The 20366-nt window shown below is 36.8% G+C and overlaps 4 protein-coding genes across 4 annotated transcripts; 1 reads left to right on the top strand and 3 right to left on the bottom strand.

The window, feature by feature from the left end:
* The first annotated feature begins 2906 nt into the window (after positions 1-2906).
* LOC123306697 lies at positions 2907-5979 on the top strand. The gene is made up of 4 exons (XM_044888815.1): positions 2907-2973; positions 3251-3662; positions 3746-4042; positions 4099-5979. The coding sequence occupies exons 3-4, from the start codon at positions 3763-3765 to the stop codon at positions 4773-4775; spliced, it is 957 nt and encodes a 318-aa protein (XP_044744750.1). The 5' UTR covers positions 2907-2973; positions 3251-3662; positions 3746-3762; the 3' UTR covers positions 4776-5979.
* A 41-nt stretch (positions 5980-6020) lies between these two features.
* Positions 6021-7534, bottom strand: LOC123306700. The gene is made up of 4 exons (XM_044888819.1): positions 7143-7534; positions 6821-7071; positions 6448-6729; positions 6021-6314 (listed from the first exon to the last, which is right to left on the bottom strand). Exons 1-4 carry the CDS (start codon positions 7256-7258, stop codon positions 6022-6024), a joined length of 942 nt encoding a protein of 313 aa, XP_044744754.1. The 5' UTR covers positions 7259-7534; the 3' UTR covers position 6021.
* Positions 7495-8283, bottom strand: LOC123306939. Its single transcript, XM_044889142.1, has 2 exons — positions 8025-8283; positions 7495-7864 (listed from the first exon to the last, which is right to left on the bottom strand). The coding sequence occupies exons 1-2, from the start codon at positions 8147-8149 to the stop codon at positions 7495-7497; spliced, it is 495 nt and encodes a 164-aa protein (XP_044745077.1). The 5' UTR covers positions 8150-8283.
* LOC123306725 lies at positions 7887-10667 on the bottom strand. Its single transcript, XM_044888847.1, has 2 exons — positions 8841-10667; positions 7887-8802 (listed from the first exon to the last, which is right to left on the bottom strand). Exons 1-2 carry the CDS (start codon positions 8926-8928, stop codon positions 8528-8530), a joined length of 363 nt encoding a protein of 120 aa, XP_044744782.1. The 5' UTR covers positions 8929-10667; the 3' UTR covers positions 7887-8527.
* Positions 10668-20366: the final 9699 nt, after the last annotated feature.

The following is a 20366-nucleotide window of genomic DNA, read 5'->3' on the forward strand; positions in this document are numbered from 1 at the left end:
TGCTGGTGTGGATACCCGGAGGGGTACCGAAGGCTCACCCTTTCCTCATTTTCCTTTTTTTTCCATCTCGTTCCCGTGTTCGCCCCTACGCTTAGGGAAGCACTCTCCTGGTGTGGATACCCGGGGAGTGCCGAACGCGCCTAAGAGTGAGCCGTCGTAATTCCTATCGTCATTGCTCATCCCCTAACCTGGCTGAAGTCCAATGCTGTCCGTTAAGTGTGCGTCTTAATTTCTGGCTGGCGAACACGTGCGTAAACCCCCGTATACCGTTTTGAGATCGGATCCTTATTCATTCCGTCCGTTTTGCCCTGTAAATTCATTGATCTCGAGTCTTCCACTGTACGAATTTTATAATAGTGTCATTTGTGTTTCCTTATACGAGTCGACAAATATAATTTGTGTGATTTTGACTTTCACTGGTTGTCGCTAACACCCCAGACACCGAGGAACCTTGTCTTGGGCTGGTAGCTGCCGGGGTGAGTTTGCTATTTTCCCTTAAAGAATAGCTGGCGCTCAAGTACACCGAGAAAAAGGCGTTACAATACAGTCGACAAAAAATTACTCGAAAGCAGTTGTTCTCTAAAAATAAGGTTGAAAAAAATGTCCTAAAAAGTTAAGCATCAAGAAAATGTTGAAACAAAATAACAAAAAATACATAAAAATTCTATAACAAAACATAGTATAGGTCCGATTACCACCTATGCACTCTTAGTGCGACCAAAGCCCACATTTCATTGACATTTAATCCATTTTTTACCAACTCGGAAAAGGCCGAACACTTTCAGGCAAGGAAGCAGTTGGCTCGAAGTAGGTTGATTCAGCTTACTCGAAGGATTGATGCAGTTGGCTCGATCGAGGTTGACGTGGTTGCCTTGCAGGTGGTTTTCCAAGTTGGCTGAACATTGATTGAATTTGAACTACTAGATTATTTCACTGGTGCAGTAGGAACTGACAGTATTTAATCGTTTTCCCTAGGGTTGTTCTCAAGAGTTTCAAGGTTTGGCCTGTCAGTCACAAAAGATGGTGAGAAATCCGTTCCTTTGAATATATTCCTATTATATGGATAAATGCCAGTTTTGAAAAGTTCGAGAAATACTAGCGATGATGTGTCTTGCATCCTCTCTGAAGGATTTGCGGTCCCAATTGATTCTACTGACCCGTCTCTCACGAAATAGTCGTAATATCGAACCCGCGGAAATATTAATAGTAGAGGAATGGCATTCCCCAAGGCATTTACTGCAAAAGCAACCGTGTTACCAATGAATGATTCTACAGACATTTCAACAACTGAAATACAAATTAAACAAAACTTATTCAACTCTAAAAACAACAAAGTTTTCAACACAAAACTAAACAGTTTTTGTTCCTTTACCTTTCACACTTTTTTAAACTGTAACCTAATCTTATTACGAACCGTCTGGCCAAACAACCTCAATTTTGACACGACCTCCGCATTCTTCGTAAACGTAGATGAAGCAAACTTTGCAGAGCCTCATATCTCTTGTTCATCTTCATGACAAAGTTTGCAGTACCAAAAATCTTTGTACATCCGCGTCTGTTTGGTATGTACAGAATTTTTATCATGGTTCTTTTCAGATTCTCTAGTTGATTGCTTTTTTATTTTTTCCTTGATGAAAACGACTTTTAACCACTAATGCTTTGCTATTGATGGCCTTTTTTCTATTTGTTTCCTTTACCTGCTATATTTTTTCTATATACCTATTCTACTTCTGAGCTCCAGACGGTTTAAGATTTTGCGCCCGCCAAGAAGTGATTTCCAGATGACGATTTAAGTGTATTCAATTTTGAACGACAGTCATTTCTACATACTCTATATACTTGGACACAATCATTTTAGTGTAAAGGATAAACCATGCATATGGAATAAACCAAAAAAAAGTTCTGAACAAGATGAAGTTCAAAACATAACACATATTTTTCCAAACAAAGAAATAAATATCGTGCTGCAAATCGAATGCCCACAGACCAAGAAATTGAGACCTTTGTAAATTCTTTAGGGGAACCAGTTGGATTTATGTGGTTACTGAAGCCAGAACCTTCAGAAGTTTCTTTAAATTTGGTTCCTGCAATTCAGGATATCAAATTAAGTAAGGAGTATCTGGAGTCTACTGACAAAACTGAATATTTCTTTACGGCAAAACATATTTCTCAAGATATGATTGTTAAAATTGCTGAAGTAACAACAGGACAACACAAAAATGAAAATTGGTTAGTTCTTAGGATACATATAATCTTCAAAATATCACATCAATATCACATTAATCAGTCTCAAATTGTATGCAACATAAAGGGAAGAGACATAGTGAAGAACAACATCACTGGCTGTTGGCCTTATTAATTTCATGCCGCACATTTTCTTCCAAAACATCCACATTTTCTTCTTTCAATGGCATTCCTTTCTCTTTCAATTTCACATTTTTCTTCGTGCCGCCTTTGGCTTTTTGTATACTCCTGGGCCTTCATTTCTAAATATTCTTGCCTCGCTTGCTCTTTTCTGTTTATATTGCATACGTGTTTCAATTCCTGCATCATCAACACTTGGCATTGAAATAATGGATGAATCGATATTTTGGTGAAATTTTATTATAAAATGAAAAACAATATTGTTAACAAAGAAATGAACAAAATTCAACAAGTAACATAAATTTTTCTAGAACTAAAACATATACTTTTTGTGTATTTCTTTTAAAAAATTTTTCGACCGCGTGTTTTCAGGTTTTACCAAAATAATATTTTCGTCATTATTCAACTCCGATTGTAACTTTTCATTTTCGTCAACCGCCCTAACCGCTGAACTGCCGAAACTGCCACTTGATGGGGTAGATGGAATAGGATGAATGAACTACTCTGGAATTTGAACGTCAATAAATGTAGACGGAAAAGTAGTTTCGTTGTCTCCATCCTCATTTTCCACATCTTCTTCATCGCTGGTCAATAAACTGTTGTCTAAAGGTAAATCTTCAAAAGTAAAGGTGTCGGCTATTAGCTGCAATTCCTCATCAGTAAGAGGTCTCTTATCCGAACGAATTTTGTTTCTTGGATCCATAATTCCTGACGGTACTTTTGAGGTGTCTGCAAAATGGGGTTAGTTTGAAATTAATCATCCTATTTATATACGCATTAACTATATATTTATATGAACTAAACCCATACTATTGCAAATTATATAATTTTCATCATACTGAAGCACAATAACTAATATTTATGAGGATGTGAACTTACCTTTCAGACGTGCACGCAGACCAACGTTCGACCATTGGCGAATCCAAAAATCTAAACGCCGCCTGGCGGCCAAATCACTAACCTAGAAGATGAGTAATATCAAAGAGAAAGAAGAATCTTTGGTTCAGTTTTACTTGTTTGAGTTAGATATTTTCATTTCATATTCGTTCATTTGAGTGGTATTATTTGTGCTCTGAGTTTGTGAGGTGCCTGAAAAAGTTTTTTCGTATTCTGAACAGAAAAATTGTGTAAGTGTTTATATTGGTGTTGTCCCACGATACCAAAAGAACTTCATTCTGTTGTCCTCATTCAGTTAAGAAACTATTAACTATTTTACTAAATTTCAGGCCACGTGGTTGAATTTTCTGGTGTTGATAGACTATTTAGAGAGATTCAGAGTGCTATCTTCATATTTCAAGGTTAGCCTTAGAGTTGAAGCATTTTATAAGATGGTTGAAGTATATAAATAGAAAGATTTTTTTAACAATTACCTTCATTTCAGGCTAGATTATTATCACCATGAGTGAACAAGGGAATAGTACCAAGAAGAAAACTCTTCATAATTGTAACTGCTGTGTTTACAATTGCTCTTCAAGAAAAGGAAAAAGCAGGGCAATTCATTTCCATAAATTTCCGAAGGAAGATGCCTCAACAGTTCACATCACTAATAGCTTGGGCATGTTGGAGAAAGTTGATAGAAGAAAAGAGTGGATAAAAAGATTATTGATGGGGAAACCTGTTACCAACAACATGCGTGTTTATTCCCTTCATTTCCAGGATAGCGATTATATTGCTACAGGTAGTACCTAAATGAATTTTGAATATAATTTTTTGATAAATATTTCATCTTCATAGGTTCGGTACTTCAGCACATGAAACTGAAAGTAACTGCTGTTCCCTCTCGAAATTTACCAGAGAGGAAATTTTCAAAGGCATTGAATAGGGTCAGCATTGCAAGACGCAAACAGAGATTAGAAAAACGAAGTGCTTTAAGGGATGAGCATATTAATCCACGTCCCACAACTGATGCCATTCATTCACATGAGTTGCAAAGTACAGAGACACCTGAGCAGCAAAAGGTATTAGAAATTTCTGACTTGAATGAAGATGAAAAATCAGTTGTGGAGGCGTTATTGGATTTGCAATTCATTGGAAATAAGAATGTAGTGGAAACTCATCATGATAAAGGAGTTCAATTGCAGAGTGGTGATCTAATATGGAATTTCGTAAGCACCATTACAAGCGATAAACAGTTGAATTCCTTGACGGGAATTCCAAATTTCGACATGTTGAATAATTTTGTCGAATTAATTACTAAGTTCTATCCGGATCGAAAAATCCATAAATTGAGTACCAAAGAACGAATCATTTTGGTATTCATGAAATTGAAAATGTCGATAAAATTTACAGTGCTGTCATTTCTATTCAGGGTTTCTCAGACCACTGTAAAAAATATTTTCAGCGAGTATATTGCGTATTTAGCAAATGTCCTCGAAGGTTGTATTCAGTGGCCAAGTTCTGAAGAGATTTAAAAGAATTTACCACTTTGTTTTGACAATTTTAAGGCTGTGAGAGTCATACTAGATTGTACTGAAATTCCAGTACAAAAGTCATCATGTTTATCATGCCGCATTAGAACTTATTCTCACTATAAAGGAATGCAGACCATTAAGTTCATGACGGGTGTAAGTCCTGCCGGAGCTATAACATTTGTATCCAATTGTTATGGAGGCAGAAGTTCTGATAAAGCAATATTTGAACAGAGCCGAATTATAGAAAAATTAGAACCTACTAAAGATTGGGTGATGGTTGACAAAGGTTTCCTAATTGAGAGTATTTGTGAAAATCATTCAATTCGATTGATTAGACCTGTGTTTTTGAAGAACAAGAAACAATTTTCTGAGGAAGAAGCTAAATTGAATATAGCAATATCCAAGGCTAGGGTTCATATCGAACGAGTGAACCAAAAAATAAAGATTTTTGAAATTTTGAGGGTTCCCTTACCCTTGACACTAGTCAAAGATATTGACAACATTATTTTGGTCATTTGTGCTATGGTGAATTTGCAAACACCCATATTGGATGATGATAAATTTTTTAAAAACTGATTCTTGAATACAAGGTGATTCAAAAATTGAGGCGAAATCTAATTTTATAATTTACTGTAAGCCTAGAAATGAATAAGTTGAGTTGATATTATTTTTGTGATTTGTCTTAATGTTAGTGTAACACCATTTCATGTTCAATCCTCGATCTATTGCCTCAAGTTTTGAAACACCCTCTTTTATATTAGCAAGTATATATGTCACTGCCACAACTCAATTAGGTTGCGTTCACAAACTTACTCTGAGCAAGCTCTGATTACTCGAAGCGTTCACAAACGTACTTTTAGTTCCTCAGAGTATGCTCTCTGAGCATGACCATACTCATACTCTACTCTCGGAGTAAGTTTATGAACACACCCTTTGTGTTGATTGCAATCTCAAAATCATGAGTCAATTTCTTATTCTTTGATTGTAATAAATTAATAGCAGAGATTAATAAGTATTCTTCAAAATTCAACTGTTATTCCACTAAATTATCATATTGTATAATTTCAATATATTTTCTAAAAAAGCTATTGTGATAACAAAACAGGTGATGGTAATCTCATTGTTAGAGAATTTGTTTTTCTATTTCTTCATAGAAGTGTTCCTCTGTTGAGCTTATCGTACTTGCTGAAATAAAATGTCTGAATATCTGAAATATTGTGTTGATGTGAATAAATATATAAAACATTCAACTTAATCGTTTATTTTCACAAATGACATGAATCATGTGAGTAAAATAATTGAAAGAAATTTTTTCAATTGAAGTTTTAGCAAAAACTTCATCAAATGGCACTACTACTTTCAGAAATGTTTTTGAGAAACTAGAATACAAAACTAAGTCACAACTTCTCAAGTTCAGCAAGGCCATGCCTAACTGAACTTGTGCATAATATGAGTGATTCTGCTTCAATTTGAGGCCACTGGCAGCTAGTTCCAAATAGTCGCATTCACCAAAGAATTCAGCCGCACTCTTAGTCCTCCCTAGAAAAAAAAAATTAATGAAAAAGTAACAATATATGAAAATTAATTCAAATGCATAAAATCCATTGATATAAATACCAAAAAATATACACAAATTGTAACAATAAGAAAGATAAATTTGCAAAACTATTACCAACAAATGGACATTTTATTTCTAGCAAACGGAAAGGTTTGCCTTCTTCAAAAATCACTCCATCGGGTGAAAAACCAAGCCATGGATATCGGTTGCAGATTAAAAATCCAGTTTCTACCACACAATATCCTAGCTTGGATTTATAGCATTCCCTAGCTTCTCTTTCATGGATTACACCATGTTGCACAAATTTGTTTGTGAACCCCTTTGGGTTGAAATGATTTAAGCTTTTATTAGGCCAATCAAGTTTGCTGTAGGTGAAAATTGAATAGCACCTGGAACCTGAAAAAAGTTTATAGCATTTGGTATATTTATTTTGAATTTTAAAAATCAATATTATCCATCATATGAATAAATTTCTTTATAAATGCACCTGTTAATCTATATTTTCTATAAGTTTTCCAATTTTCACATCCACTGTGGCAAGTCTTTAAAATATTTGGAATGTCTGCCTCAATTAAAGTCGAATATGTTGTCTTGCAACAGTCCCTCAGATCGAACTTCTCCACTTCAATCCTTAAACCTGAAAGGAAAGTAGATTTCTCTATATTATCCAAAAGTGGATGTAGCCAATCAGGATCTGCTTCAGTGCTCGTACTGACAGGTAATGCTCGTCGTCCCTTCCTGTTGGTAATTTAAAATATTAGTAGAATTAACTAATGTTGTCTTGACCAAAGTATGAATGAAATACCCACTTAATTTTACTGAGGGCACAATAAGGATTTTTAGCTATAAGGAAGTCTGCACATTGTTTTTGTTCAGCTTCCGAAAGTTCTTTATACGTTTTTGAGCCTGTTTTGAAACATTTCATATCCTTAATAGGACAAGCCTTATACTCCTCCTGGATGTCTTTTTTATGGGATTTCCAATAGCACTCAACATCAGTACCCGACAATTTTTCCAGGTTTTGAAGGTTTACCCTGAAATCAGAAGAAAAGAAGCAGAAAAAAGAAAAAACACTAATAAAAGCTGGATAGCATTGAGTTCAATTGCAGGGGCTCGATTTATGCCACTTATTAATTGTTATTTAATACAACCTTGTACACTTCAGAAGTGTTGCGGAAACATGCTTGCATCTTCCGCTCCAGCTTTACATGAACACATAAATGTAATAATTTTCCAAATTTCTTCAGATGTGTCCAGCTCCAACAAACCAGATACCTCATGAGGTTTACCAGTCAAAAGGGCGCTAGTTTGGAGGCAAAGGGCCATTATTTTGATGGAGGAATAAATACCATCAGAATTTAATTTTCCATCAATGATTCCCATCAATATAAGATGCCTGCTATTGAGCACTTGTTCACCCTCAACAAAACATCTACTATTTGGAGTAGCATCCAAATATTTGAAAACAGTCGTCAAGCTTAAATAATGTTCCATTTTTCCTGTTGAATGATCATCATTATCGATATGAAAACTGAAAAAAGCCAATTTTTTCACCTAAATTTGATAAACTTGACGCTGCACAATAAAGAATACAGTGATTCAATTCACTTCTATTACTTGTTTATCGCTATATCGAAGAAAAATCCGAAAAACTCGACTTCCACAATAGATTTCCCGAAACGATTACTCACATTCCTCCATATTTGTTGATAGTTCGCAGCGCCCTCAACGGTAGTTGGATTCGCCAATACTGGCTGAAAGAGCGCCAAACACGCCATGCATAAGCAGGGGCATTTGACGGTGGGGGAAAACGCATGGTACTCGACGATACCCACAAGCTTAAGCGGTCAGAACTGATGAGCACTTCGAAATATAGCCGATTATTTGCTGTGGTACTTTTGGGTACCGTAGGGCACTAAAGGGTTAAGGACTGTATCAACAGTGGTTGATCCAGAAACCTCTCGGTATTTTCAGGCACAGAACTTGCTGAAGAAATGTCAAGGCTGTTTTGTTGAATGCTGGCAATTATTTTTAGGTTGCGTTCCGACAACTTCATCAATTGCCTCGAAGAACAAAAATCTTGATGGTCCTTGGCCCGTTCTATTTTTGTTGGCCTTGGCCTTGTTATAGCTTCTTAACAAGCTTTTCCATTTATTTTGGACATGTTTCCCATCTACCACGAATCCTGAACTGATCATGTCATTGGGAATATGTTCAAAAATATGTTTCCTTCTTCTGGGGTCGTTGAAATCCTTGTACAGGGAGGACATTGAATGCATATGGTCTTTTGGTAGCTCCAGACATTGCTTGAAGTTAGATCTTCCTCTGGAGCTACCGCCACATCCTTAAAATACGAGCATGATGGTATGTCTGTTTCCAGAGGCACTGATTCGTTGAATGTTGCATTACCTACTGTCTTCTGAGCTTCAGACAGCAAATAATTGCAATATTCGGGATCTGAAGATATACCTTGAGAAAAATATAAAATAATTCAAAAACAATTTTACCTCTCATACTTCTTTCATATTCTTCTTGTATTACGTTAATTTGGTATTTACCATCTAAAATTGAAGTAATCGTTTGCGTTTCCTCCATTTCATTTGTTTGGTAAATTTTAAAAATAAATTATCAAACGGTTACCGGCAAAAAGCTGAACATATCCAAACATAACCTAAATGTCACTTCAGGGGCTTCAAGCCCTTGACGTGCACCAAACCTTACGACATAAATTCTGAGAAGGAGTGTGGCCCTGTTTCTTCATGCAACAAGCTGAGTGCAATGATCCGTCCAGCAAAAAAATATTCATTTTTTTCTAATGAATGCATGTTGAGCCTCAAAAACTTTTTCTCTTGTCCTATGAAGAAGCTTGATTCTTCTAAATATTTCAGAACCAGCCTAAACATTTCTCTTGTTGGACCTCCCATATCCACAGCTCCCTCTGACATTCCACCACAGTCATTGAATATCACTGATATTTTTTTAAATGGATTTTCTACTCATTACTCTAATACAGCAATTGAATATATCACCTCGATATATATTGAAATGATTTATCTTCTCGTCAACTATTTGTGTCCTCAGATTTTTCAGTAGGGATTCAGTGGTTTTTTCATCACTGTTATTGATATCTTCTAAGAAATCACTACTCTGTATGTTTTGCAAGTTTCCAACATTGATTTCTAAGCAACTAGAATCAAGGACTTCCTCATTGGAGCTATGACTTGCTGTTATATTACAAAACGGCCGAATATAAACTGTTTTTTGACCAAAAATCCTTTTTATAGCAGAACCATTTAATTCGGCATTTTCTTCTAAGTTTGGCTTGACAAGCCTATCTCCAACTTTTGCTGAATATTGTTGTATACCTCGACTGCTGTCCAATTTTTACTGATTTTAAAATCAGATATTGCGTAACCTCCAATAAAAAAAATTAATGAATTAAGTACCTAAATTTTTGTATTGAAGTCTATATACCAGCTGGTCATAAAATTGGGGACACTCTTATATCTCTGATATCCTACAATCTAGAGGTATACTTTCCAGATTCTATTTTGCAATAGTTTTACGATTATTTTACAAACTCAGTTTTTTCTTTTATACAGGATAGAATCCCTATCATCAACCCATTGAGTCCAAAATGTACAACTGTGTCTGAGTATGAAGAAAAGCAAGTGTAGTATGACAAAAATAACTTAATGGCATTTTACCCGCTAGGAGAATGATAGGATCTAACTGGCTTTTGGTTAGGGGATTTTGATGAATACAAAATAGTACCTTAAAACTCCTCTGAATGTTGAATGTGGCCTAATTCTGTAACTTGAGATCGAATAGAGACAATATAAATCGAAAAGAAATCAATGTACCAGACAATTGAAGGAATTCTTCATTTCTATTTGATACATATGGTATGTATATATTCAATCTGAAGGAAGAATGGGGCAGATAATCTCGAACATTTTTGGTGGCCATCTGGTATGGTCTGCTGGTTGCATAAAGCAAGAAGATTATATATGAAGCAATTTTTTGTACAGGGTCTTTATAAATAATTGTTTTTAGGGAGCATTGAAATATTCTAATTTTGCAAATTTCAACATACATATGTCGTAGCTTGGGAAATATTAAGAACGGAGAATGTAATAATTAAAATGACTGTTAGTCTGAAAATTCCATATTTGTCAAAATGTGGCAAAGAATAATTCAAAGTCCCTGCATATTTCGCTTATCGTGAAATTTACTTTAGGTTCACAAATTCTCAATACTACACTGCGCAAAAAAATTAACGCACATTCTGAAAATCTCAATTTCAATGAAAGTTAACTCTACATTGACTTTATAACTTATTTTTTATGTTCTCTCGGGAAGGTTTTGAACGAAACAAGACACATTAAATGGAAGAAAAATGCAGGATTTCACCGAATCTCATGTGACAGAAGAGAAATGAACAATTTTCAAATTACTGAAATGCTGTTAAGTGATTTGATACTTGGTATTTCCACCCCTTGCGTTAATTACAGCTCGGCAACGACGGTTCATACTCAAAATGAGTGATCTTAAAATGTTCTGATCTAATCCTTCCCAGATTTCTCAGAGTTGGATTCCTAAGTCATTAAGAGTAGCTGAATGATTTTCTGAACTTCTCAGCCTTCTATTGAGGTTGTCCCAAACCTGCTCAATCGGATTGAGATCTGAACTTCTTGCTGGCCATTCCATTCGAGACTCTTCAACCTCTACAACGTACTCCCGAACGATGCGCGCACGATGGGGTCTGGCATTATCGTCCATAAAAATGAAATTTTTACCAATGTATGGGGCAAATGGCACTACATGCTCTTCTAAAATGTTCCTTATATACTTATCAGCATTCATAGCTCCATTATCAACGACTACTAGATCTGTGAGAGCAGTCGAAAATATTCCACCCCATACCATAATCGATCCTCCCCCGAAACCAGTAGTATTCAGGAAATTGCACTGAGCATATCTTTCATGTGTACGTCTGCATACAAGGGAACGTCGATAACAATGGTAGAGGCAGAATCTAGACTCATCTGTGAAGAGAACTCTTTCCCAATCGGCCTCTTCCCAATGGATATGCTCTCTCGCAAAATCCAAACGCGCCCTTCGATGGGCTGGGGTAAGAGCTGGGCCTCTTGCCGCGACACGAGGCCTTAAATCATATTCTCAGAGGCGATTTCTTATTGTCTGAGTGCTAATTTGCACCTCATGAGTTTGCTCTGACACTGCTGTACTGTATCGCTTCCTGTTATCTTTTATCGTACTTTACCCTGTTTTGCGAGTCTGACTTTTCCCTTCGCTATCAGTCATGGTGCGTAAGCCCTTGGGGTAGTGAAGAGAAAGTCCTGTCAACCCCCTGTTCGCATTCCGCGTCATAAGTGTTGAAATCGAAATCTCTTCTTTTCTATCAGTTATGGTGCGTAAGACCTTGGGGTAGAGAATAAGAAATACCGCTCGTCGTCAGTGAAATCCCGTAGTTGCGCTAAAAATAGACCTTTTCTTCGCTATCAGTCATGGAGCGTAGCCCTTGGGGTAGCGAATAAAAGTCTCGAATAGATCCGCCCTGGTTGTGTTTCTTTTCATGTCTGGAGGAAAACAATTAATTACATCCCGATACCGTATAGCAAGTCACTTCACTTCGCGAAGTCATCCTTAGCATCCATTTCGTCAGTTCTGGTTGGCGCATTTTATTGAACAACCTTTGATTTTTCATTGTACCCGGTATAAACTTTATAAAGTGCTCGTGATCGGACCGAATTTCCAGAATGTATGTTTGCTGATCGATTCGCTCATATTTCATACCTACACATATTTCCGTTGTATATATAATCAGTTTCCGAAGGTGTGGATAATCTGGTACATAATTTGATTTTGACTACTTCGTTATCGCTACCACCCTAGATAGCAGCGAACTCTGTCTCCGACTAGCAGCTACTCTGGTAGGTTTCCTATTCTTCCGAGGTACTCACGTTACAGCGTATACTGCAATGATGTGTTATTTGCTGCAGAAAAGCGTAGGGTCATTAAATGTTCTGAGATGCCAACTAGATTTTCGGTTAGTTTAGCGGCCAGGTCGTTTCTAATGGCAAAGCCTACGCCATGTTGTCTGATTTGACCTTCTGGCAACCCCTTCCAGAAAAAAGTATACGCATGTTCTACCAAGCTACCTTCGTCCGAGAAGCGTGTCTCGCTTAAGGCAACTATTGCAATGGATGTTCGTTGCAGTTTCTTATCGATTAGGGCAGTACGCCTTTCTGGTCGGTCGGCCTTGGGGTTGTCTAGCAAGGTTCTGACGCATCCTTCTCTCTTACACCCCATTCATTATATATATTTAATGTCATTAGAAAGTATGTAGTTTAAGAAATGAATTATCTAAAATCCATACCCTTCATTTCCACCTCAGCCTATTCCTCGAAAATAGTTGATCGTATTCTACTTCTATAATTTTTAATGATTGAAGGTTGTACTCTGAGTTTTTGGATATGTAATGCCAGTCACGTTAACTTATTATTTATATCCAACCAGCTGACCCGGCAAACCTAGTTTTGCCATTTAAATTATTTCTAGGGTAAATAATAATAACTAACTCATCGTGATTGTGTGACAATGTGGCATATGAGTAAAGGAGACGTGCTGTGGATGATATTCCATAAACAAAAATGTTTTTCCCTTGAACATGTAGATTACTTTGTTATATTATAAGGTAAAATAACACACAATTTCTAAATTATACTTTATTGCAATGCCTTATAGTGTAATTTTCGATTTACTCGATATAACTTAACTTTTTGTCCAAATGTCGAAAACCTATAAGTACTCTATGATTGCTCGATTGGTCGTTAGAAAAAGGAATGCCTTTTTTTCTGTTCTGTACAATTTTTTTTTTTGGAATATTTTGTTATATAAACCTTGCCCTAACAATAATAAACACAACAAAAAAAGAATTGTCCAATTTGTTGCGATCGTTCGAAAAATAAAGCATTTTGAAGTAAACCATAGATCCTTTTTTATTAATATACATATATAGATTATACTATAAAACTTTTTTTCTGCGTTTATTCTACTTTCCAGTTCATTTTGGAAAAACTGATCAGTGCAAGAACATTTCTCAGTTTTAGTGCTTCAAAATTAGCCATTGCAGATAATGTGAAAAGCAACTTATCTCAGCAGTGGCTCTGACATAATCAATGTCCAGCTAATATGATTGTGTGAAAAAAATATGTAAGAGTCAACTCTATAATCTTTGGTAAGAGTGAAAAACAACGCGTTTAGGCTGTTTTGTTTATAAGCTGATTTAGAACGTTTTTTTTTTCAATACTGACAATTCAGATCATTTATCGATCCAAAACTATCAATTATTATCGCACTCGAATTCACTTCTAAGAAACAATCTTCACAATTGAAAAAAAAGAAAATCGTCCCAATTGCGAAAATGTTTTACTTGATTTTTTACCATGTCGCTACAATCTGAATTTGAATTCACATGCAGGCAGGTTCCTTTACCTCCATAAATCCTATATTTATTATATTTGACAGTATGTTCATTTCCCGCTTAAATTCAAAATTAACGGTTTATATGTCTATTAATTTTATCATTCTTACGTACGAGAGATCGTGTGCGCGGAATTTATAAATTTTCATCAAAGATGAGCGGACAAATTCAGATTGTGGACCCTGCACTTATTCTAACCGACGACGAAATTCGTCAGGATAGAATAATCACGAGAAAAGTAATATTTGCTTCTCAATAGAAGGAATTGTGTGGTGCGTGAAGAGGAGACTATTGAAGAATTCTTGTGATTGTGATGGGTGCAACATCCCAATGACGTTTACACGAAACGCAAGATTACATGCCGACGGACACCAGTGGATGTGCAAGTTGTGTAAAAAGTCAAGGAGTATAAGAAAAGGCTCCTTTTTTGAGAGGACTCTGACTTTAATTTTATATGGATGGGCAAACGAATCTCCTCAGGATTATATCGCCAGAGAAGCAGATTTGGGGGCAAGAAGTCACACACTTTCCGACTGGTATAATTTCTGTCGGTGTGTGTGAAACTTATTTCATCCAGAATGAAATAGCGATTGGAGGAATCAACGAAGATGGTACTTCCAAAATTGTCGAGATCGACGAATCGAAATTTTTTTCATAGGAAGTACCATAGAGGACGATGGATTGAGGGCCACTGGGTATTTGGGGGAATCGAGAGAGGAAGTGGAAAATGTTTCCTGGTAGAGGTGCCAGATAGAACAGAGGTACCTTGGCAGCCGTAATAGATACACCCCAGAGGATATTACGCCTAAAATCTCCTCCCGTTTTTCCATGGCTCTGTATGATATGGTCACCAACACACAAATGATTTTCCAAATTATTTTATAGGTGGCACCATAAACGATACGAACTAAAGGTGTGATTGGGTGGCTAACAATGTTATGTGTTTTTATGCATGAAGCCGAATCATCTCAGAAGTTGCATTTACTGCGAGTACTGTGTGTGATATACATTGGCTTGTTGCAGGTCATTTTTTCTTTGGTTTTTTTTCTTTGAAGAATTACTTTTTATTTTTTCCACAGAATCCCATTTGAGTTTCTTTGAAAATAAATTAATTACAAACTGTAGAAGGTTATTGATTCAATTACAGGCACATTTTACCAGGAACATTGATCATGTCCGATGGATCGAGGGCCTATGGTAACATTGGATTGGTGGGGGCATCTACGAACACCAAGTGATCATCCATGAGGAGAACTTCGTGTACCCAAATGATGCTTCCATCCACACCCAATCAGTCGAGAATATGTGGATGCGAGCTAAGAGGAAGCTTCGGAGGCAGTTCGGAACATCCGAGTCGATGTTTACATCTTACCTCCACGATTTTGTGTGGAGAAATCAGTATCCGAAGACGCAGATTTGCGAAGAATTCCTCTTAGCAGTCGCTGCCCAATAGCCAGTGGCTTAGAGTGAAATGTAGTGCTGTGGTTTTGGTGTTTCCCCTTTCCTCCCCAAGATGGGACTTGACTTAATTAGTTTTTACTTTATACCTCTGCCCTCTTCAAGATAGGACTTGAGTTAATTAGTTTTAAGTTTCTTACTCTCTCCCTCAAGATTGGACTTGAAATTATTTTCAAGTAAATTTAATGGTTTCTCTTGAGTTGATGATATAGTGTTGGAGTAGAATACAAATTGGGCAGCAAAGTGTTGACGGATCGACAATGAGCTTGACATAAATTCAATATCTCCAAACATACAAGGATGAATGATACCTGCATTTAATCCAGGATTATCTTCACATCGAGTTATGCACAAATTGCCATGTTTGTAATCAAGTACTCCTTTACAGGTGCCACTCCCCATTAATATGGGAAGTGTTCCAAAAAAACTGCTGTGCCTTATAGAAATGATCTTACTGGATCTACAGTTTTACTGCTCTCAATTGTATAAATCTATGTAAAACACTTTTTATACTCTAATTAATCTTTTTACTTTAATTGAAGCTCGCATTGCCTCTATTATTTCAGTTACCTACTATGTATTACCAAAACTGTGGATTGTACGATGTGAAGAGGTTTCCTCTTCAAAACTGCATTACCTTCATTTTTCATCTTGCTGGAAAAATTAATTCCATTTCGAAATGTACTCTGAAGTTTTCTGTCCTACACTGTTATCAGGGAAAGGAATGAAATGAAGAATGCATTTCATGGGTAAACTTTTCGCTTATTTTGCGAAAATAATTTTGTACAGATTAAGTTCTCCCTCATTAAATAAACTAAAATTTTCTGTAGTATTCCTAAAAATATTTATTACTTTAAAAAAAAATTCAGCATTGCCCACATTTATAGTCCGACGGCTGCCCACTGAGGGCGGTGCATGTAGATAACATAATAAAAGTCAATAAATAATAATAATTTCATAAATAATAATAATTCCATGATTTAACTTGGAAGGGAACTCCCAAACTAGCATATCATAATAAAATTCAATGAAACTAACTATATATTTCCACAATTACCGCGTTCGACCCATCCGTGAGCGGATGAGGATTTTAATCACGTAATAACAGATCGTATGTAACAAAGGAATCCTTTGTTCAATAGAACGTTTATCCGGCATCTGGATACCGTAAACGAACGATTCAGAGCAATCCGAGAGGTCCGAGGTAGTTGCCGAACGCGGTAAATATATTGTAGGTAATTCCATTCTGATCCGAACGCACCCAAAGTTTATAATTCGCTTCTATGATGTATGATCGCTTCCAAAGATATAATATTTGCACAATCTGGCTACAAAATCCACGAATGACCCTTTTTGCGCATGCGCAATTTGAATCTCAAATCTCACTTGTGTAAACATCGAGTTTACCCTACCTATGTTTCCGAAATTCCACCGTGAATACGTTCAACATCTTGTTAACCCCCTACTCTAGGGTTTCCGTTTACTAAATGCTATTTCCTCTTTTTTATGGTACCTCCAACTGCTGCCGATGCCACCACCGTCAAGGGGAGTCAACGACGCCGTCTAGTGTTCCAAACTACCATGGATGGTCAGTGTTTGAGACTGTTATCCCCATGGCATATGCCCGGAACCGACTTTGCGAAGTCCAACCTAAAATGGTCAGAAAAAATACAACGAATGACAAATCGAAATGGTGCTCACTTTGAAGATTCCATCCTGCACTGTTTTCACGATTTTCCGGCGTTTCTTCCACCGATGGAACTGGAAATTGAAATCTGGAGCTACCCGGCGGAATTTAACAATTTGGGGTTAGCTGATAGAATAGAATACAGAACTTCGTCACCGACAGCACCACCGAAGCGGGCGCCGTCAACGCGGACCATAGAGTGGGAGCAACCGAGATGACGTTGGCCGAGTATACGCCACCTGGAGTAGATTAGGTGAACTTCTTTAGTGTGAATTTCGAAAATTCCCTCGATTCTTTCATCGTGAATTGAATTTTCCTTCCGACGTACCGGGGGTGTAATGAACGTATATTTTTCTTCATATTCTTCATATTTCAAAAATACACCCTCATTTTAGAATATTTTTTTCAGTTTCATTTTAAGTAATTTTATTTTGAATTAATTTTGGAGAGGAATATTTTCAGTTTTCAATTCAGGATTTCGACATCGTTCGGAATTGTAAACATTCCGCACCGTTTTTATTCCGTTTTAGGTTCTGAAAAACGATGTCGATCCGTATAAAACATCCTGAATTGAAAGATAACCGTGTTTTTTTTTGTTCGCTAGCACAAATAAGTCGAAATTAAGACGTCTTCATCGACGCAAATTTTACCGAATTTCGACAGTCGGGGCACATCTTATTTCCGCATACTCCCTGTGGGTATGAAATGACCCCGCAGGTCACTTCACTTGCTTTCGACTTATGATTGATTGACTCGCTGTCACTGACGATTGGTTCACTCTCAACGTACCATCCGCCGGCAAAACTTGGGTTCTTTCGAGAAGATTTCTTTTTTTGAGTTTTTTTTACGATTCGGAGTATAATTTTGTTTTATTGGGTGATATTTTTTTTGTTGCATGGAATTTACGAGTGCAAGTGGCCAACCGAAACCATAGGTAAGACGACACTCCGCCATTGTTTTTTTCTCTTTTGTATCATTGGAACTTCAGTCTCCCTTCATCCCTTACTCCCCGGTTTAGGTTCCACTCCTACTGCTGAAGCACCCCGCTGGCGTGGATACTCAGGGGGTGCAGAACGCACTTTGAAGTGCCGAAAAACTTCCTCCATCCCTTACTACTCCGGTTTGAGTTCCACTCCTACTGCTGAAGCACCCCACTGGCGTGGATACTCAGGCTGTGGCAACCCTCCTTCCTCCCTCGTTTGTCTGAGGCTTACCACGGCTGTTATCGAAGAACCCCGCTGGCGTGGATACTCAGGGTGTGAAAAACGCATCTACGGGTGAGCTGTCTTGTTTCACCCCCTAACCTAGCTGAAGTCCGATACCTGTCCGTTAAGTGTGCGTCTTAGGTTCTGGCTAGCGAACACGTCCGTAAACCCCGTATAACGTTTTGAGATCGGATCCTGTTTCATTCCGTCCGTTTTGCCCTGTAAATTCACTGATCTCGAGTCTGTCACTGTACGAATTTTCTAATAGTGCCATTTGTGTTTCCTTGTACGAGTCGACAAATATAATTTGTGTGCATTGATTTTGATTTGACTTGACTTTGACTGGTTGTCGCTAACACACCAGACACCCAGGAACCTCGTCTTCGGCTAGTAGCTACCAGGGTAGATTTGCTATTTTCCCTTAAAGAATAGCTGGCGCTCGAGTACACCGAGAAAAAGACGTTACACTATACAATATATCACAACCCTTCGTATATATTTATATCTTTACAAAATTTAAGTGTATTTTTTATTTTAGGTTTCCCACAGATTTCCCTTCGAAGTCGATCCGATGTTGCAGTTTTCTCTCGTGGCAGTGTACGCTGGACATTCACATATAAGGTGAGGAATTGTTAATGAATCGTTACAATGTTCACACAATGGTTGATTCTCTCGTTTTAGTATATATCCATGTGTGATAGAAGTGAGACCTATACGAATGTAGTTTTTTTATATCACGTCTATGGAGCTTGATAACAGGGTATGTAGATGTCACATTTGGTTGAATTTGCTTGAGATGAGTGGTTTTTTATCACATATTTGCTGCCAAATTGCCAATCGTCACTACATTTGTCGAACATATGATTGTAAAGATCTGATAAGTTTACAAAATTCACATCCTGCGCATCAAAGTTCGCAGCTTTACCTGCTTCTTTATCACCTTATTCATTTCCTTCTACTCCTATTTGACTAGGTACCCATATAAACACAATGTTGAAATTTCTTCTTATTAGATTTAATTCTTTTAATTACTGAGTCATGTGTAATATACCTTCTTAAATCCTTGTATCAGATTTAGTGAGTCAGTAACAATCACTATTTCCTGAGGGTATTCTCTTATATAGTAATATATAAGAGCTTGCCATACGGCCTATTGCTCGGTCAAATATACGGATGATATTGGATTCAATTACCACGAATGTTTCTCGGCATGCATTACTATAGCACATCCAGTTCCTTCAATTGTTTTTGAACCATCAGTTTATATTAATCTTGCTGATCAGTATTCTTTTTTCAAGGGGTAAAAATATTGTCTGATAATTATGTGATAATTTGTCCTCATTAATAAGTTTAATTTTCACAATGAAAAATCCAGAGAGGTATTTCTTCAAAGTTGTATTGACACAATTCGGGTATTGTCATTCTTTTCTGCTCTAGGTATTCCACAAAACGAACCACAGCGGGGCGTATGGCTGTGGGTTTCCTCTTGTATATACAGTACAATCGCGTTAATATGAACACAACAAATTTCGGCTTGTTCATATTACAGGAACTGTTCATATTTCTGAAGGTCAAAAAAAATAATTTTTTCACATGTTTTCCACATGTTATTTCTTACAGAATACAAAAATATCAATGATAATTTTAAATAAAAAGTTAAGTGAAAAAGAAAAACCATTAGATATTCAAAAAATAATAAATAAAAGTTAATTATAATGACAAATCTTTTGTGGAGAAAAATGAAGTTATTTTAGAATGAGTTTTCTTTGCGGTAAATTTCGATAAAACCGCTTTTTCATGTATGCTTTTCAGGGTAAGTATCTCAGTCAAATCCAGAGTATTCTGTTTTGCCCACTCGATGGCTATGTTCAAAGCCTGAACTGCTTCTTCGTGTGAGACTTTAACTGACTCAGCAGACATTTCACACTCACTTTCGTCAGATTCGATACACTTTTCGAGATTATTATCCTCATTCTTCGTTCCACTCAGCTATGTCTTGTCCTGTGTATTCCATAGGTTGTAAAGCTTGAAGGAGAGATATTGTTTGTCCAACAACAGGCGCCATACCTTCCGTCTCAGTGAGCTGTTTCTGTAAAACTGATAGTGGCAAATCCTCTTCATCTAGCAAATTTTGGTCATATTCAGTCTTGGTATTCATTATCGCATCCCAACATTT

This window comes from Coccinella septempunctata, chromosome 2, assembly GCF_907165205.1.
Source record: "Coccinella septempunctata chromosome 2, icCocSept1.1, whole genome shotgun sequence".
Classification (NCBI taxonomy): domain Eukaryota; kingdom Metazoa; phylum Arthropoda; class Insecta; order Coleoptera; family Coccinellidae; genus Coccinella; species Coccinella septempunctata.